Source organism: Toxorhynchites rutilus, chromosome 3 (genome assembly GCF_029784135.1).
Source record: "Toxorhynchites rutilus septentrionalis strain SRP chromosome 3, ASM2978413v1, whole genome shotgun sequence".
NCBI lineage: Eukaryota > Metazoa > Arthropoda > Insecta > Diptera > Culicidae > Toxorhynchites > Toxorhynchites rutilus.
Window position 1 is genome coordinate 176060502 of NC_073746.1, and position 24019 is coordinate 176084520.

The window sequence follows — 24019 nt, forward strand, 5'->3', positions numbered from 1 at the left end:
AGGCAAAACATGGTGGGGAAGACGCGAGTCAGGAAGCTGTACACCGAAATGCAGACGAAGCCGTATTGCCTAGTAATGGACGACGAAACCTACGTCAAAGCGGACTTTCGTCAGCTGCCGGGCCTGTTGTTCTTCTCCGCAGAGGACAAATTCAGCGTTCCGGAGGAGATTCGCAATCAGAAACTATCCAAGTTTGCCAAAAAGTACATGGTGTGGCAAGCGATCTGCTCTTGCGGAAAGCGGAGCGCCCCCTTCGTGATGACCGGCACGGTAAACGGGCAGGTTTACCTTAAGGAGTGCCTACAGAAGCGCTTACTACCACTATTGAAGCAGCACGAGGGCCCGACCATCTTCTGGCCGGATCTCGCTTCGTGCCACTATTCAAAGGACGTGTTGGAGTGGTACGAAGCCAACGGGGTCACCTTCGTGCCAAAGGAAATGAATCCGCCCAACGCGCCGGAGCTTCGCCCAATAGAGAAATATTGGGCGATTATGAAGCAGGCCCTCCGGAGGAACCCAAAAGTTGTCAAATCGGAGGTGGACTTCAAGAGAAAATGGATTTCTGTTAAAAAAAAACTACAACCTGACGTTGTACAGAACCTTATGGACGGGGTAAAGAGGAAGGTGCGAGCATACGGGCTTGGGCTCGAAGTATGAATAAAAAGAAAATGCCAAAAGTTGTTTAATAGTTTTTATTTTACTGTCTAAAATTTTCAAAAGGATCGGTCTACTGGGCGAATTTCTACAGCGTTTTTTCCGTGGTGCAATTTGATGTGACACACCCTTTAATTCCATAACACAAAAAATTCTAGTAGGGATGTAACTTGAAAAAATGTTTTTTGTTGCCTTCAGTCAATTGTATGACTTATTGCGTGTTATAACCTTTACCAGGATGAAAATAAAAATTGAAAAATGTGATGTGATGGTAATCTGGCCACCAAAAAATATGAAAAATTGCGCGATTCAAATTTTTACATACTGCATTGTCGTCTGAGAAACATATTTTTACATACAATTTGCGATCTTCAAAGAAGAGGCACATTTTCTTTCCCCAGTAATTAAGGTGGGGACTCCGGTCTGGAAGGTCGAAAAAATCGTTTTTTTTTGCATTTTTGGGAAACTTATGGCCTCAGAAATGTTGTTCTAACAGGCCTTTTCGATATTTTATTTCATTGGAAAATCACAGCCAAAGGTATGAGGTCTCCTCAAGGGATATAGTATTGCTGCACGAATTTTCAAATGTGTTTTTCTCGAAACCATGTTTTTTCAGCTGGTGGTATCGATATCTGAGGATCTACCAGATCGATTTGGCTAAATTTTTTTTTATCAGCATGAAAAGTTGTTCATGCGGCCTGCAGCCTAATTTAAGAAAAAAAAACATGAGCGAAATTTGGAATATATCTAGTTGAAAAATCTTCCTTACAATTGAATAAAAATAACTTTGTCAGTAATTCTTGTTAATCGTGTGTATCCAAGCGTATCATTTTCTGTTTTTTTTCGTTATCCGTGCTAATTCAACCTTCCGACAATTGTTCTCGTTAGTACTCAAAGCACTTTTCCATTTTTTTGGTTCTGTTCTGCTCACACTCGCATAAATTCGTACAAGTAACGGCAGTAAACAGTTTACTCGCAACGTTACTCGGTATGTGAAAAAGTTTGGGAGATAATTCATTCCATTTTGCTGTACTCTCGCCATTAGAGAGGAGTCGATTTCATTTCCTATTTCAGTGTCTATTGGCAATCGATTTATTATCGATGTGGTGTGTGTTGTGTAAATTGAAGCAAAATGGAAGCCTGGGAAAATGGTCTGAAATATACTTTTTACGTGCATAAATCAGAAAATGGTTTATTGTAATTGGTTATTGATAGTGAAGCTGCTCCTGTTTTGAAGGTTCAATCTGAAACAAAAATATGAGTCGAAACATGCGTCAAAAATGGTTGTCACAGCCTGTTCTGGAAAATTGGCTGAGTTAGGAGTGAGAATAATTTGTTTGAAAGTTGGAAAGAACGAGGCGCCGACTATGTTTTTTTTTATTCAGTGGTGATAGATAAGAGAAGGATTTCAAAGTTACCGAGGAATTGGCTTGCCTTCTTCCTATGAAAGTAGGATTCGAGGATATCCTGAAGGATATCGTCCAAATCATCAATTAACTGGCACGCATTGGATCATCGTGAGTTCACGACACAGCTTCTTTTCTTTTTTCTTTTTTGTCACTCTAAAACAAACTCAAGTTCAAACAACAAATGGAAAATTTTCATTTCACCCATTTTTTGACAATGAGAATTTCTGAAGTGTCGACAACCAGGAAAAATGATGGTGCACTCCAATCGATTAATGCTGATTTTTCTCGCAGATTTTGTTACTTCAAAGCACATGACAGAATTCTCCAATTTTCTGCACCTATTCAGTCTCGATGATGTACATGTGCATGTGAGCAATTATTTCAGTTATGAATAAAGTGAAATCAAAGTCAAGGAACAAAATCACTGACAGTCATTTGGAAAACACGCTCAAACATCTCTCACATTCAAGCTGATTAAAATAAAATGGCTCAAGAAAAGCAGTTCGAGTGAAATCTAAACGTTGTTGGAGTATGTTTGTATTTAAGGATTTTCTATATTGAAACAAAAAAATCGGATTATTCACTTTGGGCCAAGTTGGAGGAGCGTGCCTGTGGACATTCTCACTGGAATTACTAATCGTTAAAGAATTCTACCGAGAAGCTGCAGCGATTGTCGATTGGCCTTTGCATTTTTGACTGTGCGAAAAGAAGAGATGGTCGAATATGTTTGCCAAAAATGTTAATTCTGGATACTTTTATACCTTTAATAAAAGTTTTGGGCTTTTATCTCATTTGCTCTCGAATTATGAATTTTACAGGTATAGAACTTAATGCTTTCTAATTAAAAAAAAGTCAGTCAAAAAAAGTACCAGTTAAATATACGTAATTTTACATTTCATTATAAAAAGTTGTGAGAAAAAAATCATTGCGGCCCGTGCCATGCCTGTACCTGACCACCACTGATCTAAAGCGTTACACAGCCATTTTTCGATTTTTTATGAGCTTTTAAACAGCGATTTTTCATGGAAAAAAAATCATTTTTATCAAAAATGGCCACCATTTTGGCGATTTTGGCAAAGTTTCAGAATCTCTATTGGAATTCGTTCTGCGACACCCCTTTGCTTCAGATTGCACTCAAATAAACGGAAAATACATCCACAAATATACCTTAAACAATAACCAAAATACCCGAACACTTCGCTTTATTCTTAACATCCATAAAAATATCACGGAAATTCATTTTTCGATTTTCCAGACAGGGGTCCCCTCTTAATGCATTTTTGTATCTAAGGGTGGGTTTAGAATAGGGATATATTCGTGTGAAGAAATATGATGGGATTTAAAGAAATCGCATGAACCGTTTACGCTAGCTCGAACTTATATAATGAATATATTCATATTTTCCGTGAATTTATTCACCTGGTATAGAACTGCATCCAACTTGAGTGATTTCTTACCAGTGAGAAATTCACCAGCGTTTACATATGCCTGAATTTATTCTATACATCTATACATATATGTGCTCCCGTGGCCGAGTGGTTAGCGTCATAACTAACATGCCGGGTGTTCTGGTTCGATTCCCGTTCTGGTCGGGGGAATTTTTCGCCAAAGAAATTTCCTCCGACTTGCACTGTGATCACGCGTATTCTAGAGCTTGCCACTCAGAATGCATTCAAGGCGTGTTATTTGGCATAGAAATCTCAACTAAGTACTAATAAAAATGACGCAAGTAATACTACGTTGAGACGGTGAAGTTCCTCTAGGAACGTTAGTGCCATTGAAGAAGAAGAAGATCTATACATATATACCTCGAAGAAGTGTATCATATATATTCTCACCCGTTTACATTTATTTTCGGGTGAATAAATCCATCTATAGCTATAGATCCTCCTAATGTAAACTCGCCATTATATCCATTTCCAGCGTTATAGAACTCCGCCTGCGAATTACGGATCTCTATTGTAACATGTCCGAAATATAACCTGAAATTATTGAGAACCAGAGCAGAGGATCCAAATCCCCTAAAGAGGATGGTTGAAATAGATGTTATCCATGGTTATTATTCAAAGGAAGAAATTGATAAACTCAGAATAACATCACTTACCACAGAGAATCCTGATTCTTCTTACCCATTACCACTAACATTTTTTTCTTCCGTGATAATCGCAAAGGATCAACGCTATAGAGGCGACCGTTCTGGCCGCATATGTCATGCTAACATTCCTTCCCTTTAGTTGGCGACTGTAAGGACGTGGCCGGTGTCGTTATCGACCATTTAAAGCTCGAATCACGAATCAAACTTGCACAATGTGAATGATTTGCTACTTCCAAGCGGCATTCAGTGTGTTCTTTGTACACTTTCGCTGGTTCAGGGCACTTACGGAGAGCAACTACGAAGTGTACAGATTACCCTAGCTCAAAATCATGGTAATATCCATTTCAAGTGTTATGTTTAAAGCTTGGATCATTTGGAAATAGGATTTATTCAAATGTGTCTATTTCATTCATGATTCAATGAATCTGAAAACCTTTATTGGTTGCAATATAGCCCAGCAAACATTAAATCGTATAAAATGCCAAAATTGGAAACGATGTACATGTATCCAAGACAAATTTGGGTGATACAGGGTCTTTCAGAATAAACGCTCACGCAAAAAAATCGACTAGCTCCTCATAATTTTTTTTTCGCTCCCTCGGTGATAACACTGCATTCCACACTTCGGGACGATAATATTCGGCTACTCGTTCTGTCTGAACGGATGGTTTTTGGTATTACGACGTTTATTACACTGATATGTGATTTGAACCGATTAGAAAGTACGTTTGTAATACTGCTAATAGCGATATTACGATGGTTATACCGGATATGACTTAATTCATCAATTATATTGAGAATATTGTTCTTGCATTTTATATGATTTTAAATACACATGATGCATACTTAATACGATTATTATACGATTGTGAATGGATATGAGTTTCAATTTGAACTAGCATGTGAAAAAGCGAGTTAATGTTTGTTGGGAGGTGATAAAATTTTTTTGGGGAAAAATATGGACGAATAATTATTCGTAGTTTTTTTTAAATAAAAAGCTAAATTTTTTTGTTATGACAACTCATCTTAAATCTTAAACCAATTCGTTCAAAAAAAGTTTACGATTGGACATAGCTTCACTGTGTCGTGTCCCTTTGCAAAAACCACTATTCGTTAGTTCCGAACAAAACTCGCTGAGAGTGTAACTGTCAATGCATAATCTGCGTAAAGCCAGAGTTGAGTGAAAATCGTTTCGCATCTTCAAGAAGCAAAATATCCTTCGATTTTCTTGCTTTATTTGCTAGGTTCATTTCTAATTTTGCACGATTCATATGAATTAGTATCAAGTGAGAGTAAAATTGCGCCTCCAGTGCAAGAAAAACAATGAAGAATAATGTAAGATCATATTGATACTTTCTTTTTTCGTATCATGGATTTGTTTTTCCTTCTCCCGAACGAAAGTGAAATTCACTTTTCCGTGACACGTTGAATGTTATGTTTTGATTCCAATAATTATTCGATTAACACTGTGGCTGATTGAAATGTTATCTCTTGCAGCGAATACTAGTTTTAGTGGTAGTTCTGCTACAATGTTTCCGCGTGCAAGGATTTTACGTTCCCGGGGTAGCTCCGGTGGAGTTTCGGAAAGGACAGAAAATCGATGTGAAGGCAGTTAAAATGACGAGCACCCACACCCAGCTGCCGTACGAGTATTACTCGCTGCAGTTTTGCTTGCCGAAGAATGGCACCTTGGTGTACAAGAGCGAGAATCTGGGAGAGGTCCTTCGAGGTGATCGAATCGTTAATACTCCTTACGAGGTGCGAATGGCGGAGAATGTTCGCTGTAAGTTGCTCTGCAATAGCAAAGATCGTCCCCTCAACTGGGACCTTGAGCAGACGGCGAAAGTTGTGCGGAGAATTGAACATGAATATTTCGTTCATCTGTATGTATTCTACAGGATTAGATGAATTTGAATATTTTTACATTGACTTATTTTCAGCATTATCGATAATCTACCTGTGGCAACTAAGTTTGTGAATCCGGACACAAATGAACTCCAGTTTGAGCATGGTTATCGATTAGGGCAGATGGAGGGAGACAAAGTATATATAAACAATCATCTTAAATTTCGACTTTTCTATCATTTGCATAGCGAGTGTGTATCAATTTGCGTTATATTTCCACTGTATAATATCTGATGGTTTTCGTTTTTCCAGAGATCAGTACCGTGTTGTAGGATTTGAGGTCGAGACATTATCGATCAACATTAACGAACTTCATTTCGAGGGAGATACCTGCAGCTTCGCGGAAAATCCGCGGCCACAGCGCGTCAGTTTACAGCGAGGACATACGCAACTTTTCTTCACATACTCTGTCGAGTGGCAGGAATCGTCAGTGAAATGGGCCTCTCGGTGGGATATCTATCTCGGCATGAACGATGTACAGATCCATTGGTTCAGCATTATAAATTCATTGGTCGTGGTGTTCTTCCTGTCAGGTGAGACTTAATTCCTTTTTATTTATTTACATGTCTTCGAAATTAGTCGTACAGACAGATTAACTAATCCTATTTTTAAAAATGTTCTTGGATATGTTGAAATCAAAATTTACAAATACTTCGTTGAAACAATGACAGCAAACATTAAACGGGTTGTTCTGTCCACAATTAATCCGCACTGGTAGACGAAGGAAAACTGCACGCCACGTTGTTCTGGCCGGAACTTTGCTAGTTCATCTAGGCGGTTGACACAAAACGATCAAAACTCGAGGAGATTGATGCTAACCGAGCGTCGTGGCATAAAACCATGTTGTACTGGTGAGATAGAATTTTTAATTTCGAAGAAGACAACATCTTTCGCGATCGTCTCAAATAGCTTAGATGAGGCATATAAGCTGGTTATGTCACAAAAGTTAGCCACGTTACACTTGTCTCATTTTTTGAAGACGTGAAACATAAAGAAGTTCTCTCACACGTCAGGAAAAAAAACCTTGATCCGACGAAGCTGTGTAAATACGGGAGAGTGGTAGAGTCAAGGGTGTAATAGAGGCGAATGAATTGCAAAGTTTAAAGCCTCTTAAAAAACAAGAACCAACCAATCAAAGGTGTAGCACAGCGGCAAAAAAAAATTGTTGGAATGTCATCTAGACCAGGAAGTCACTATTCATTCACGAGACGCGACACGGAACTATGACACAACACTTATAATCCTTACAAACATTAAAAGGGTTAAATTAAGTAGACCAGGAAGTGTTGAACTTTTTTTTTACGGTAACAACGAATGACCGCAACTCTATTGAAATTTCAGAAGGTTAACTGCAGCACTTTCAGCTTGGACAGGGTGGCGGCATCAGCTACAAACACTGAAGCAAGGGGTTTGAAAACAAATCAAACGTTTCAGGAACAGAGGACAACACTCGATCGCCCAGAAATACCTTAGACGGAATGTCAATAGTTTTCCGCTTGGAATTTTTTACTGGATTTACTCGGCAATAGTGAGACCCAGACTAACACATGCTTCGGTAGTGTGGTGGCCTAAACTACATCGTCTGGCGTGCTTATCATGCTGGAGCAATGTCCAGCGCACCCTCCAAAACCCTAGATGCTCTTTTACATCTCCCACCCTTGCACCAACACGTGCAAGTTGAAGCGGAAAAAGGTGCTCCTAGGCTTAAACGTGTAAAACATTTTCTAGAAGGAGATCTCACAGGGCATTTACAAATCCTGCAAGATTTTCAACTGAACACTATAGTAAGCATGAATGAAGACTGGATGGAATCAAAGACTAACTTCAGTGTTCCCTTCAAAGTGATTGAACTCAATCGCAGCCAATGGGAAGAAGGTGGTCCTAAAACCCGTCCGGGATCACTCGTGTTTTATACCGATGGATCTAAAATTGGTAAATCTACAGGGACAGTGGCCTACAATTTTTCAAGCAGAAATACATGCTATTCTTACATGCACAAATATTCGTTTGGCTAGAAAATATAGGTATGCAAATATCTGTATCTTCTCAGATTGCCAGGCAGCTCTTAATGCATTAAAAGCATACACATGTCAGTCAAAGCTAATTTGGGAATGTATCCTATCCTTGAAGCAACTAGCTGCTACTAACGAAGTCAATCTATACTGGGTGCCTGGTCACTGCGGTATAGAAGGTGATGAAAAAGCCGATCTCTTAGCAAGATTAGGATCTTCAACTAAATTCGTCGGGCCTGAGCCATTTTGTGGATTATCTACATCATGCATGAAATCGGAGCTCAAAACCTGGGAAATATCAATGATTGAAGCCAACTGGAGGGCTCTATCAACACCAAAACAATCCAAATTATTCATTACACCTTGTAACAGAATAACACGCAACCTACTCAGCTTGAATAAAGCAGATCTGGGTACGTTGACTGGTCTATTGACCGGACACTGTCCGAGTAGGTATCACCTTAGAAAAATAGGAAAACTGACAAATGACAACTGTCGTTTCTGCAATTGTGAGGCTGAAACTTCGGAACATTTACTGTGTCAATGCAGTGTATTAATTCAGCGAAGACTGCGGATTCTTGGAATAGGTGTTCTTACGCCTAACGAGATATGGTCTGCTGAACCAAAAAAGGTAAGGAACTTCATAAAGGAAGTCGTACGTTCTTGGGGGGGAGATGCAAAGTCTTGGTGCGACTATCACTTATTCCATGACTGATGGAACGAACTGACAGCGCATGGATAGTAAACTAGAGGTTCAATGCTCCTACAAAAAATAAAGCTATATATCATACATATAAAATCAACCAAATATCTGTGCAGCTGTCATCCTTGATGCAATATTCTGGAGTGAATTCATTCAAATCGTGTTAACAACATTGAGTTCCATGTTCTGTCATTGTTAAGCGAAAATCACAAAAGATGTTTCAAGTGAAATAAATGCACCCATAAAATGAAAGTTATGAAGGAAATTTAACTTTTCCAGCATGTACAGTGCCTTCGGACATGCTAATCTGATGAAGTATATTTCTTTCTTTCACGCTTACTTCTTCTTTTTGGCTTTAAGAGGCTTTAAACTTTTCAGTTCATTCGCCTCTAGTTTCACGCCAACATCATGCTTTGATATATGCAATGTACAATGTACTTCCAATTAAGCGAATTGCCTCGGAATTAAGAGATGATAAACGAAATAAAAAGTAAGCATTACACAAGTGCGAATCGGAGAGCATTTTTCAACTAGGAAAACATTGCCAGTATATTTATGACGGATAAATTTCATTTCGATGGAGTAAAAAGTACAAAATCACCAAAATTCAGGGCAAATCAAGATCATTCCAGCAAAATCAGGCAAAATTGAATGTTTGTCAGGATATCAGGAAACGTGTTGAAAAGTCTGGGAAATCCTGAAAAACCAGGAAGGTTGGCATCTCTGTACGGATCGCCAATTTTTGTCCTCAGACCGCGTACATTTTTGTAGTAAAGCCATATAACATTGGTAGTCGTGGTGTCTCCCTTGCTAGAAACCTAACAAGGAACAGGTCGCCAATGGTGCTCAATACAAGTATACTCGCCTGGGTGGCCCGTTGGAAAACCCCTTCCCCAGACGTAACACCAGGACCGGGACGGCTATTATGACGCTGGCTTCAGGGCGCTACACAATAATTCATTGCGCTGAACTTTCGAGTATTAACCTCCATTCTGTTCAGTTTGCATCAGTTCAACAATGCGTCGATATCAGCTTGGATGGATTGAGTGGCAGAAAACGTTTCTAAAACATTCCAAAAATAACTGGGCCCAGATGATCACCTTGGGGAACACCGGCCGTGATTTCAAAAGGGACCGAGTTTGAGTAGGTGAGTAGGTGAGCAAGTGAGTAGGCCAATTCTACTCAATTGGGCCACCGCAAAAAAATGTAACACTCTATCAAACGCTTTGGTAAAGTCAATGTAGATGGCGCCCATTTGCTGCCCCTTATCGAGGGCTGCGATCAACGAAGAAATATAAACTATCAAGTTTGTTGTAGTCGAGCGTTTTCTCACAAATCCATGCTGGTATTCAGAAATAATATGATACACGTGCGGATAAAGAGAATCGTGTATTAGATGCCACGGTAATTTTCGACGTATCTGGTACCTACCAGCTTTATGTACAGGATTGACAGCAGCACTTGAGAAAATGCCCTCGTTTTATGGAGCGATTGAAGAGGACGGTGGTGGGGACGGTAATCGAGTCGGCACAATTGTTAATGAATAGCGGAGATAGACGACCTGTGCACCTTAGGACACAAAGAAATTCATCGGGAGCCACTGAAAAGGCGATCAAGAGAGTACCAGCATCGAAAATTGGTTCCGTTTGATGCATCGGGGCCGCCACACACACACACACACACACACACACACACACATAACACACCAACAAACGATGGAGAGGAGAATGTGTTCGCGAGAAGCGGACGAATGCTGAGGTCACCTGTCACTCGAGTAGCCACAACGAGTATAAGCAACACAAAACCACAAGAAGTGTTTGCTGCCCAAGCATTCCAAGGAGATCTTGGCTCCGTACAGAGCCAGTTGTTTATGCTGACCTCAAGCGCATCCCAAGAAGGGCAACTTGGGAGGCTCAGCATCACGGACGTTAGGAAAAAGGTCAACGAACTTTACGAGTTCGTAAAGGACAAAAACAATGTCCACTTAAAAATAAAACATCTGGTGACGAGCATCAGATCAGTCGTCATGGTGCACTGAACGCGAGCATAAGGAGCTGCAGATGAGAGCAGAGGGTGCTGAAAAGGCTCTGCTCGAGGCGAATGAGAAACCCGTCGAGATACTTGAGACGCCGAAGGGTCCTCTGAACACACGATCGGACAAGAGAAGGAGGGACACCCCAGGAGAAGAAGAAGAGCTGAAAAAGGCCAAGAACGATCTGAGTAACGCGAAAGGAGGTGAAAGCAGTGAATGGCGTACTGTCGATAACCAGACAGAAAAACGCAAAAAACAGAAGGAGAAGAAGAAAAAAGTTGAGCAGGAAAAGAAGAAACTCGGACCTCGAGTGGAGCGAATCAAGGGCGATGCTTTGATCGTTGAAGTGTCAGCAGGAGTATCGTATGCAGCTATCCTTCGGAAAGTGAGAGACGATCCGGAGTTGCAGACACTGGGCGAGAACGTCGTGAAAACTAGGCGCACGCAGAAAGGCGAGATGCTCTTCGAGCTTAAAAAAGATCCAGCGGTTAAGAGCTCTGCTTTCAAACAACTCATTGAGAAGTCACTAGGGGAGGAGGCGAAGGTGAGAGCTCTCTCTCAGGAATCAACCATCGAGTGCCGGTACCTGGACGAGATCACGACTGTTGAGGAATTGAGAACTGCGTTACAGTCACAATGTGACCTTGGCGATGTGCCAATGACAATCCGGCTGAGAAAGGCATACGGTGGGACACAAACGGCCTCGATACGGCTCTCGAAACAAGCTGCGAATAAACTGGTGGAGAAGGGTAAAATAAAAGTGGGGTGGTCCGTGTGCCCGATGAAAGCTACCCCTCATATGGCCAAGCAAATGGAGAGATGCTTTCAATGCATGGGCTTCGGTCACCAGGCGAAAAACTGCGGTGGTCCTGACAGATCGAAATTGCGCAGGAAGTGCGGGACGGAAGGTCACGTTGCTAGAGACTGCACAAAGCAACCGAGGTGCATGTTGTGCAAGGAGGAGGACGGAAACGACCACGTCACAGGTAGCTTCAAATGTCCGGCGTACAAAAAGGCGATTGCGGGTTCGCAGTAATGGAGGTTACCCAGCTCAACCTGAATCATTGCGACATAGCACAGCAATTGTTGTGGCAGTCAACAACTGAAACTAAATGCGACGTTGCAATGATCGCGATAACGGAAAATGGGTGGTGGATAAAGCAGGGATGGCTGCAATACTAGTGATGGGAAGGTACCCCATCCAAGAAGTGGTGGAAAGCTCACAGGAAGGTTTCGTGATCGTCAAAATCAACGGAATCTTCATGTGTAGTTGCTATGCACCCCCAAGATGGTCAGCGGAACAGTTTCACGAGATGTTGGACGTACTCACGGATAAGGTCAGCGGCCGCAAACCAGTCATCATCGGAGGAGACTTCAACGCCTGGGCTGAGGAGTGGGGAAGCAGATGCACCAACGCCAGGGGGTACAGCCTACTAGAAGCCTTCGCAAAACTAGACGTCACACTTCTGAACGAAGGCACTAGCAGCACCTTTCGAAGGGACGGCCGCGAATCCATCATCGATGTAACTTTCTGCAGTCCATCACTGGCGGCTAACACGAAGTGGAGAGTGTCGGAGGGATACACACACAGCGACCACCAGGCAATCCTGTATAGTGTCGGCCAACGGAATCCCGCAGCGGTACGGAATACAAGAACCTTTGAGCGGAAGTGGAGGACAAAGGTTTTTGACAAGGAGCTTTTCGTCGAAGCACTACGCATAGACAGCAGAACTCTTAATCTGAGCGCCGACGGGCTGACAGGAACATTGGTGAGGGCATGCGATACAGCGATGCTGAGAAGACTGAACCCGACGAATGAACGACGTCCAGCCTACTGGTGGAACGAGACACTCAGCATCCTCCGCGCTAACTGTCTACGAGCCAGAAGAAGAGTCCAGAGGGCATGAACCGATGTAGAGAGAGAGGAGCACCGCGCGTCTTTCCGAGCGACCAGAGCCGCCTTGAAACGAGAGATACGTAGGAGCAAATCGAACTGCTATAGGGAGCTGTGTCGAGACGTCGACGCAAATCCTTGGGGTGAAGCTTATCGAATCGTGATGGCGAAATTCCGTAGTTCAACGACTCCCATGGAATTATGTCCGGAAAAACTCGAGGTCATTGTGAATGGACTCTTTCCGCAGCACGACCCACCGACGTGGCCACCCACACTGTACGGTGAGGACGAAGCAGAGAACGCACAAGTCACCAACGAAGAACTCATCGCGGTGGCAAAAGGTCTAAAGTTGAAAAAAGCACCCGGCCCCGACGGAATCCCCAATGTGGCCCTGAAATCGGCGATCCTTGCTTTCCCCGACATGTTCAGGGTGGTGCTGCAGAAATGCCTGGATGACGGTCTCTTCCCTGCGGAATGGAAGATACAAAAGTTGGTGCTGCTCCCGAAACCAGAAAAGCCACCTGGAGATCCAGCGTCGTATAGGCCTATTTGTTTGTTGGATACTTTGGGAAAGCTCTTGGGAAGGGTTATTCTCAACAGACTGGTGAAATGCACGGAGGATGACCACGGATTGTCGAAAATGCAGTTCGGGTTCCGGAAAGGAAAGTCGACAGTGGACGCTATTCGGACAGTTATCGAGAAAGCTCAGGTCTCGCTTAAACATAAACGAAGAGGCGACCGTTACTGCGCGGTGATTTTGATTGACCGAAAGGCGCGAGGGGCTGCCTGCACTTCATGTCGGGAATATTGTGGAGGAGATGTGTCGCGACGAGATGATCTGGACTTTCATGTATTTGCAATGCTGACTTTCATGTATTTGCAATGCTGACTTCCCCAAGGCTGCTTGGTTTTGATGGCTGTGTTAGGGAAACTGTAGATCGGGCCAATAAAAATGAGGCAGTTAGGGCGTTTAGATAACGCTTAACATGTTACAGTTATTCAATTGTTTATCTAATGAAAAATAACATTTTATTAATTGCGATAGAAGCGTAGAAATATTCCCTTTCAATTAATGCAAACATCTTTCCGATCCAGTAAGAAATGTTCGAGTTATAAGCATTCGGAATCTTTCATTTTTTCCTGCATGTTCTGTGTTTAGGTTTTCATTTTATCCCCCATATACTCCGGTTAAACGTAGTTCCACGTCAGAAAGTGACAGGAAGATCAGCTTTTAAGGGGATATTCTAGTGTAGAGACATACATTTCGGACGTTTTTTCGAGCTCCGTAAAAATAAAACAGAATATTTTTAGTATCCATTGTATCATTATTTGTTCATCTATTTTTTAACAATAGAACAAAAACTGAAAGAAGAAAAAGTATTCATAACTAGAATAGTTAAGAGCTGATGAAGTTAGAGGAGGTTGTTGCCAAGATACGACCGCATTGTTGACGTAGAACTATGCTGTTATTTTATACAGTAATCGTTCGCTAACTGGTCCTGGTTTAACTGGTCTGCTATTTAACTGGGCGAACGTTAACTGGTCCTTGGACCAGTTGAAAAGCACAATTTCGTAAACAATCGACGCCATATTCAAATGGAAGATTTGCTGTGAGGGGCATTCGAATGTAATTTTAAATGTTATGAAAGTTGACATTATTTTCGCACGACAAAAACATTGATTAAACTACAGAAAAACGATTTTCTCAAATCATATGTCATACCTGTTGTCGCACTCAATGCGAAACTTCCATTGGAATCCTTTTATTTATCCAATTACAGGAACTAAGCGAATCAAACAATTCATTGAAGTTTCCCTCGATTTTATTTGACGTTTAACATGCCGGACCAGTTAAAACGCGAATGTCGATAAGTGGTCTTCTCTTTTCGCCCAGTTAGTGAATGTTTACTGTATAAGTCGCTCGTTTCTACCTTCGGATATTATTTTAAAATGCTGTGGAATTTTAGAAACAACTGCATAGTAGAATAATCTCTGACATATTTTTTTCATTGCAGAATCAGTTGACGATAATTGATTGATGATTCATTCTTGCCCTCGCAGAACAATACACTAGCTGATCTTATGTCGCAATTTATTTCATGTCAATGCATTGAAAATTTACCTCGACTCGGCTACAGTCGATTATATACATGTTGCACCAGCACCATTATTCCACATCTCATAACTACATCAATATATCTTTGGCATCGCATGGGAATAACAACAATGACAACACTTGCAAGTATCAAATATCATGCTACATGTGTGAAAATGCTCAGTGAAATCGCACCTCTAGGCAACGTTCGTATAACATAAACCAAGCGTCAAACAAGCGTTCGCCATAGCATGCATACAGAGCCATACATTGGTAGTTTGAAACTACTAGGAATATAAATACTTCTCATCATTTTGTGCTATTCTTAAAAGAAATGCTTCTGTTAATATTACTGGACTCGAAAAAAGTTGCATTACTTTCTCATGCTCGAGATAAGCACTGCTGTCACCCTTAGTAGAGGATGCTTTGCTACTGGCAAGCCAAACCTAATCACATACAAAAATCCAGAACGACATTTACTTTCTTCTTGGTGACTAAACAAGCAAACTAAACTCTTTTTGTTAAGATCAACAACCTCGAAAACAGTAGCATTGTTTCATTATGATCAAAATTAGCGCAAATGCAATCCTAGTTGAAGGCAGTTTTGCGACTGGCCCGCGAACCCAAATACTTATAACATTCCAGTACGACATTCAAGATGCCTGGTATTCCCCAAATAATTTTTTGGCGCACAACCTTAACGCCTGCTTCGCCATAACGTCAGTTTAATGCATTGATGCAATGTCAAAGGCACCATCCTGTTTGGAAAAAGACTGAATTATGCCACACAGCTTGTACTCTGATGTAACACCCATCGATGCGAATTCGTTAATAAGTTTGTCAAGAGCGATCGCCTTCACCACCAGCGGGGGAGCTTGATTTTGGTTGCTGCCTGGGTAACGGCGTTTACATTTTCGACTGACGCGCCGCAGTCGCCTTCTTCGCTGTTGTTCGATGCAGTGTCACACTCGCGAAGGCTCGGTTCAGTGCGAGCGCTTTTCACTGCACCAGCATCGCATGTATCATTAGATGATGCTTGTCTTGAAATTTTATTGCCCCTGGCAATGCGTTCGTTTTTTGCAGAGCTCGAGCCTGCCTTCATCTTCTTCTTGCTCATCACACATTACGCGAAGCGTCTAATTTATGACGCGGAAAGAAAAACACACGATACGAATAACACGAAAAACGAACTGAAAAAACCACACGACGATATCCAAGTTGGATTACCACTGATGGGGTCCAATCTTAGATGGAAGCGCAGCAAAAGCAAAGTGATCTAGATTGCTCAACAGTCCGACGCCGAATAGTTTGCCTCAGTGAGATCCACTGTTTATACTCTAGGCAAGTGTTCTGCTCCATTCTTCTTCTTTTCCTTTGTTCACGGAGACTTTAAATCCTACGATTTCCCATTCGTTGCTCGTTATTGACAGCTCTGTTCGGGAAAGCACACAAATGGACAGAACAAATGTATGGGAAAATGGAAACGCTCAAGTTTTCATGAATTTTAACCATTTACAAACCAGGGGATTCGAATGTATAGCATATTAAACAAATCTTAGGGAATTTCCGATTCGTTTGGTTTGTAAATCGCCAAAATCCGTTCGCGGCAAAAATAGTTATTAACGTTAACTTTATTTCATAAAAACGTGACCTGTTTTCTGATTTGGCACCCTTAATGAAAGACGTAGCTCTACGTCAAAAAGTTGTGCCATGGCGTACACGGTTTCAGCCCTTCTTGTTATCTGAAACAAAAAAATCGAACAGATTCTTAATCAGTAAAGATGGCCCTATCGCATGAACCTCAGACAAGTGAGAAACATCCTTTTTGGCAAAATGGCGGTCATTTGAAAAACAAAATGCGGTTTAAAACGTTTTCTTTTCACGTTTCCCAATTTTTTAAAAATAGTAAAACTTCAAAAACATCATATTTTAGAGGGTCATGCGAAAGCGAGCTGCCTGCAGATTGTATCTATATATACATGACATGAATCGGTTCAGTAGAACTTGAGATATCGTGTACGCCAGTTTGAAAAAACTTGTTTCGAGAAAAACGCGTTTGATGTTCTTTGTTATGGCCGTACCAGGTTAGATACCGCATCCCTAAAATGTCTCTAGCTCGGTAAATAATAGATTTTTCGATAAGTCCTTCCTAGGGTATATTCTTGAATGCATAAACTACTGAAATACGAAGGAAATTTTTTTTTAAAGATTTCTAGACTAGAATACTCCCTTAAGCGTCCACGGATCGTTCTATGGTCCAGGACTTGCAAATTGAAGATACGATGGAAATTAAACGAAATAAATGTATTAAAAATTCAAAACCATGTTTTGCAAACTGGTGGGAGTTCTACCTCCGGAACAGTCCATCCGATTTTGAGGAATTTCCCAGATTCTCCACTAAATTTTCTGTCATCGTACGTACGACTTTTTTGATATTTGGAAAAATAAAATTTTAGTGAATGTTTTTGTCTTGATTTTTTAGAGCTATCAGTCCAATTGACACCATTTTTTTGTATTTTGAATATATACACCTAATAAAACTGTGATACCAGATTAATCATAGTAATTCATTTTCTCGTTGAAAAAATCGCGAAAATCACATATTTTTCATGGTGTTCATAGTGCACTACCCCTATAAATGGAAATCTTGACTGTTAATCGTTATTGTACAGGGACTTTCAGATTAAACGCTCACACAAAAAAAACGAATAGCTCCTTATGAAATTTTTTTTCGCTCGTCGATGGTTACACTGCATTCCACACTTCAGGACGATAATATTCGGCTACTCGTTCAGTCTGATCGGATGGTTTTTAGTGTCAAGATGTACAATTCACAAGAACGTGTATTTTTAGTGAAATCGTATCACTCGAGCAACCGAAGCTTTAATGAAACTTATGGATAATTTGTCCTCTTATGGTAAGAATTTCAACATTTCTCGTCGTCGATTACTTCCTCTGTGGGTACGTGAAGGAACGTTGCTATGTTAATAAGCCACAAAATTCGGAGGAACTTTAGGAAGAAAAAACTGGGATTTTTAACAGCATCTACGACTTCGATGCTGGAGTTGTGCATGAATAATTTTATTCACCGTTTCGAACGCATTATCGAAAAAGGGGTGGTCACATCGAAAATGTGCTAAAATAAGCTTTCGTTTGGTTTTTTAAAAATTATTGAAATTTGATGCGTGAGCGTTTAATTTTAAAGACCCTATATAATGTATCATTCTATGTAACATCTCGACAACTACTTGAGCGTGATTTATTGTTCGTCAGTCTCCGTTTTCCTTTGGATAATTGTTTGTTTGTTCGTCAGTGATTGTGCTATGTTTAATTTTAATATGTCCAACCCGTGTTTAAAAATAGGATTGAGAGTTTAATACGGAGTTTTGCCTAGAATTGGACATATCGAGGCACCACTCAGTGTCGCATTAGAGGCGATTGTGACCTGTAATTAGACATATCAACAAACACAAGTTAAAACGGGACAATCATTGACAATCTAACAAATAACCATTAGAAAAGTGTGCAAAATACATAATCTAGGTTGAAAACACATCTAAGAATTTATCGTGAAGTAGAAACTTGCACAAACGTTGTTCACGGAAATGCCCAATTAGAGGATCAAATGTCCAATTATTCGTGTCGCATTACAGGTCTGTCCAATTAGAGGCGAATCCCTGTATGAGAATTCAGAATGGAATAATTTAGGACGGTGATAAATAAATAGATGACTAAAAACAATACGAATTATTAACCTCATACATACGGATAGCTTTTGGTTAAACGATAGAATGAATTCTTTTTTTTAAAGGTATCCTGACCATGATCATGGTTCGAACACTGCGCAGAGACATCGCCAAATACAACACAGATGATAGCATTAATATTGAGGATACGCTGGAGGAAACGGGCTGGAAGTTAGTCCATGGGGATGTGTTCCGACCCCCAAGACATCCACGATTGTTTGCAGCAATCATTGGCAGTGGTATTCAGGTTTTCTTCATGGCGTTGATTACTATCAGTAAGTTGCGTACGCGAAAAGATTGAAAAATTCTAACAGTTTTTTTTTATCCTGCAGTCATTGCTATGCTAGGCATGCTCTCGCCCTCTTCGCGAGGCGCGCTTATGACCGCTGGAATCATGTTGTACGTGTTCATGGGACTGATCGCGGGATACTTCTCCGCTCGTCTGTATAAGACGATGAAGGGACGAAACTGGGAACGAGCCGCATTCCTAACAGCCACCCTTTTTCCGGGACTAGTGTTTGGAACCTGTTTCATTTTGAATTTCTTCATCTGGGACAAGGATTCAAGTGGTGCTGTGCCGTTCGGTACGATGGTTGCGCTGCTATGTTTGTGGTTTGGAATCTCTCTGCCACTGGTGTACCTCGGATATTACTTCGGTTTCCGAAAACAAGCTTACCAACATCCCGTGAGAACGAACATGATTCCCAGACAAATTCCTCACCAGCATTGGTACATGAATTTGGGTCTTTGTGTGCTAATGGCTGGTATTCTGCCGTTTGGAGCAGTGTTTATTGAACTGTTCTTCATTTTCTCAGCAATATGGCAGAATCAATTCTATTACCTTTTCGGATTTCTGTTTCTAGTATTTTGCATTCTAGTTGTAAGCTGTGGACAAATATCGATAGTGATGACGTATTTCCAACTTTGTGCCGAGGTATTACGCTCACCAAGATAGTACTGTTTAACAAATAACAACAATCGTGTCGCGTTTTTTCAGGACTACCGCTGGTGGTGGCGAAGTTTCATCGTTTCGGGTGGATCCGCTGTGTACATTCTGTTCTACAGTATATTCTATTTTTTCACGAAACTCGAGATAACGGAATTTATACCAACTCTACTGTATCTAGGCTACACTGGTAAGTAGCTATAAACTGCCTGTCTATGCGAAGATGATCCATAATATTTCATTTCACAATGAAGGTCTCATGGTCATCACCTTCTACATTCTGACGGGAACAATTGGATTCTTCGCCGCGTATAGCTTTATTCGAAAGATTTATGGTGCCGTAAAAATCGACTAAGTAATTAGAAGGCTATCAACTAGAACCAGAAAAATGCGAGCGAGATAATCTTGTATGAGTGTGAAGAGGGAATGAATGACTGCAGAAAAACTGAGCGTGTGTGGTGCGAAGTGCGTCAGAATGATGATTGCGACAAACTAGCTTTGTTCTTATTGTTCAATCTAATTGTATCTTTCAATACTTTCGCATAAATAATGCTTGTAGGCTGATAAATTATACATTACGAACTATTTAAACCGAGAGAGGGACGGATGACAAACATATGTGAGTAAGTTTTAATTGTTTTCGAATGTAAGTTGATGGTACAGATGTCGCTATGAGTACTAAATGAACAAAAATAAAGCGATCATTGGAGAGAAAAAGAAAGAAATCTCAATCAGAGTTTCGGGCCTTTGTAAGTAGATACGATAATATCTTATCCCTCAATTGCTCAGTCAACATTGGTCGACAACCGGTTTTGCATTAAAAAATGGACAAACCCATGATTTTTCAAACAAAATTTGACAATGCTTTCAGTTGAACTGCGGAAGTTTTGGCGACAACAGTAAATCTTCATGTTTTGTGGGTACTGGGAGATCCATCTCGTTGCGAAGAAAGTGGACATCGTCAAGTACTTTGAGTCCGTCGGATACGCCCGTTCCGGTATCTGTAGTATCTTCGAACAGCTTGTTCTATCCTTCTAACAATTTCCGAATTGGATTGAATTCAACATATTTGCTTTGCAAGTAAAGATTTTAAAGGATTTGCTTGATTTCATGAACTTCAGGCTCTCAGTTTCGTTTTTTTTTTATATCTGTATTATAGTGACTTTCAACACTTTTGGCTGGTTCGTCACTTTTTACTTCCAATTTTTGGAAGAATGTTGGGAGTGAGAATTGAACTCGTGATCTTCAGCGTGAGAGGTATGGATGTTACCACTACGCCAGATCGGCTCCCAGTTTCGTTTTTGACGTTTTGACGTCCAGCGTATATTATTAAATCAATCGACGTTATCGCAGCAAAATGGCTATCAATAATTTGCCTAATCATCAAACGGTCTTGAATGGCACTAACCTTCCCTTTGTTGAGATTTCTATGCCGAATAGCACGTCTTGAATGTATTCTGGAGCGGCAATCTCTACAACATAAACAACTTCAACTAGTATATGTAATGACGATTTTCCCAGGCTCCTCAGTTTAGAATTCCGTGTTGGGGAAACATAGTCCGGTCTACAAAAGCAAGCGAGTACAAAAGTACTCGCAGCTTAGAGGAACAGAGTGCGAAATCGGAAATTTTGAGTGATTTTAGACTTGCTGTAACTTCGTGAAAAATCAACGAATATCGATGGGATGTACATCATTGTGAAGCGACAACTCTTAGGTATTACGAACATATTTTTATCTTGGTGTGTGTAGGTGTAGTGGGTAAAAACATCGGGAAAAAATGAACAATCGATTTTTCTCTGTTTTTTCAAGAATTTTGGACTAACTCAATTTTTTGCTAACCAACTCAACAGCAGATCCAATTAACCTTATCAACCAGCTTTCATTTGGTTCCTAGAACGTTCTTGACATACAGAGATATTTCAGTTTAAGTAATAAATTACCGTTTTGTCTCAAATTCTGAACACTTAAGCTTTGATGGCATTTAAACAGTGTCTCATTACTCAAAATGGTACTTTTTCGCGAAATTCAATTGATTTTTGGATACAATAGAGATTTCTTTTCCATTTGACAAAAAAAAATAGATTTACAAATATGTTTTCATGGTGAAAAACTAAAAATAACATTTTTCACATTTGTCTCAAATTCCGAACACCATTTTTGTCACTGATTCATATTCCGAACACTTTTGTCTCAAATTCCGAACAGCAAAAATGCATTTAAAAAAAATCATAACTTTTAAACTACTGGACCAATTCATATCATCGATATATCAAATTAAAATCAATTAGCTAGTCTTTTTTGGAAAAATGTTATGCTCGCAAAAAATTGGATTTTGCTTTTGTCATTGATTGAATTTGTTTCTTATAGTTTACATGGTTTCGGGACCAAGAGCGCAATATCGGTATCGATACCTGTTAATGATGTTTAAATGAAGTCTGTAACCAAAGAATGTCAGGGTTTTGAATATTAAATTATCTATAACATTAACCCCTTCGCGTACGATTTAATTTTCAATAGACCGGACCAAATGTAAACAATTCAATGGGTCACGCATCGACGGGTTTTACTACTCTGCTGAGCGTCTTAGCACCTTGTAATATGCAAGCGCACCACGAGAGAGACTCGATGTTGTACGTTTTGGCACAATCATTTCACATCGAGTGAGACTCGATGTTGTACGTGATAGGGTTAAAGTTCAGTAAAGTCACATCTAAAAATGAAGTGTTCGCAATTTGAATCATGCGTAGAAACTTGATTCATATTCCGAACACTAATTTTGATGAAGATTTCTGTATAAAATATCATTTTATTTCACCCATTTACTGTAGATTCTTACCGTTTCTAGCACTCAACATGAAAACTACAAACAAAATAGTTGAAAAACTACAAAAACAGAAAAATTAACCATACTTGTTTTTACGAAGTTTACTAACGCAACATTTTATCGTTGGTTTTTATTTGCCACTTTTTTCGCAAATGCTTTTTTTCAACTAGCAATAATCGCACCTCGGATGTACCTCATTGGTTACGATATCGCCACTGCGCAAAGCTTTTCGCAAATGCTTGATATTATAAATTATAAGCTGCATTGATACCTGTAAATTATGTTAAAATGAAACCTGTAACCCAAAGGATGTTAAAGCTTTCATTATTCAATTATTTATAACATTAAAGTTCAGTGAATTTACATTTAAAATGAAGTGTTAGGAATTTGAATCATGCGTCGAAACTTGATTCAAATTCCGAACACTACATCAATACTAATTTTAATGAGTATTTCTGCATAAAATATCATTTTTTTCATCCATTTATTGTAGATTCACACCTTTACTAGCACTTAACATGAAAAAAGACAAATAAAATAGTTAAAACAAGTACAAAAATTAAAAAATTAACGATGCTTGTTTTTTACGGAATTTGCTAACGCTAATAATCTTTCTTTAGTTTTGACTGTCCCTTTTTTGCAAATGTTTAATATTATAAATTATAGGCTGTATCGATACCTGTGAATGATGTTAAAATGTAGCCTATACCCCAAAGAATGTCTGGGCCGTTATTATTTAATTATTTATAACATTGAAGTATAGTAAATATACATTTAAAAATGAAGTGTTTGGAATTTGAGACTGTTCGGAATATAAGACAAAACGGTACCCCATTCGTCTTTGATGATGAATTATTCAATAAAGAACCATCGCATCGCAAATCAAAAGACACTTTTGAAAACTCAAATAAATTCTGCACAAAGATATTTTATTACTTTGACGAAAAAAAATATTAAAGTTTTTTGCATCATTTTAAAAAAAAAGTGTCAAAAACAGGATTTTTATAGTGCTTCACAAAATCCACTGTAATTCTGCAAACGCTGGACGACGAAAGAGGGTTTGAGACAGATTTTTTAGGCACCACTAGCTGACCCGACAAACCTCGTCCCGCCCAAAATTTATTTCTGGATGGGGTAGATTATCCCATCTTTCCACTCCTCCGGTAGCTGTTCCGTGTCGCAGATCCTGACTATCAACCAGTGTATATACAGGGTTTTCCAACATAAAATTCCGAAAGTAAATTGAAATAAAACACACTTAGAATTCGAATTTCGATGAAACTTTTATTTCAAATTAAAGTTTGGTTTATGCCATTATGTGTGAAATACAACATCATTCAAATGTCCACCTAGGGCTTTCTCGCACACCTTGATCCGGAACAGGTAATTTTCGATGACTTTTCGGCACATATGGGGCGGTATCTCGGTCATAACTTCACGAATGTTGTCTTTCAAATGTTCAAAATGTTTGCGGAGAGTTGGCATAGACACGGTCTTTCGCATAACCCCACAAAAAAAAATCTAGCTGGTTCAAATCGCATGATCTGGACGGCCAATTGGCATCACCAAAACGCGAAATTATGCGTCCCTCAAATTTCGTTCGCAATATGGTCATGTTCGGTCGTGTTGTGTGGCACGTGGCGCCGTCCTGCTGAAACCACATGTCATCCGTATCCATATCTTCAATTTGTGGCAAAAAAAAA

General features: G+C 40.0%; 1 protein-coding gene and 1 pseudogene across 1 annotated transcript; one reads left to right on the top strand and one right to left on the bottom strand.

Moving 5' to 3' along the window:
- Positions 1-5318: 5318 nt before the first annotated feature.
- Positions 5319-20227, top strand: LOC129779706 (transmembrane 9 superfamily member 4). The gene is made up of 8 exons (XM_055787335.1): positions 5319-5493; positions 5656-6041; positions 6099-6254; positions 6316-6596; positions 18611-18820; positions 18878-19479; positions 19543-19681; positions 19746-20227. The coding sequence occupies exons 1-8, from the start codon at positions 5482-5484 to the stop codon at positions 19844-19846; spliced, it is 1887 nt and encodes a 628-aa protein (XP_055643310.1). The 5' UTR covers positions 5319-5481; the 3' UTR covers positions 19847-20227.
- Positions 20228-22365: 2138 nt separating this feature from the next.
- On the bottom strand, positions 22366-22543 carry LOC129780719 (U4 spliceosomal RNA; annotated as a pseudogene).
- Positions 22544-24019: the final 1476 nt, after the last annotated feature.

Excerpts from the sequence above, each read along its gene's own strand:
- LOC129779706 (XM_055787335.1), top strand. Across the intron at positions 6,255-6,315 it reads TTCTATCATTTGCATAGCGA|AGATCAGTACCGTGTTGTAG; the intron begins GTGTGTATCAAT and ends TCGTTTTTCCAG. Across the intron at positions 6,597-18,610 it reads CGTGGTGTTCTTCCTGTCAG|GTATCCTGACCATGATCATG; the intron begins GTGAGACTTAAT and ends TTTTTTTTAAAG.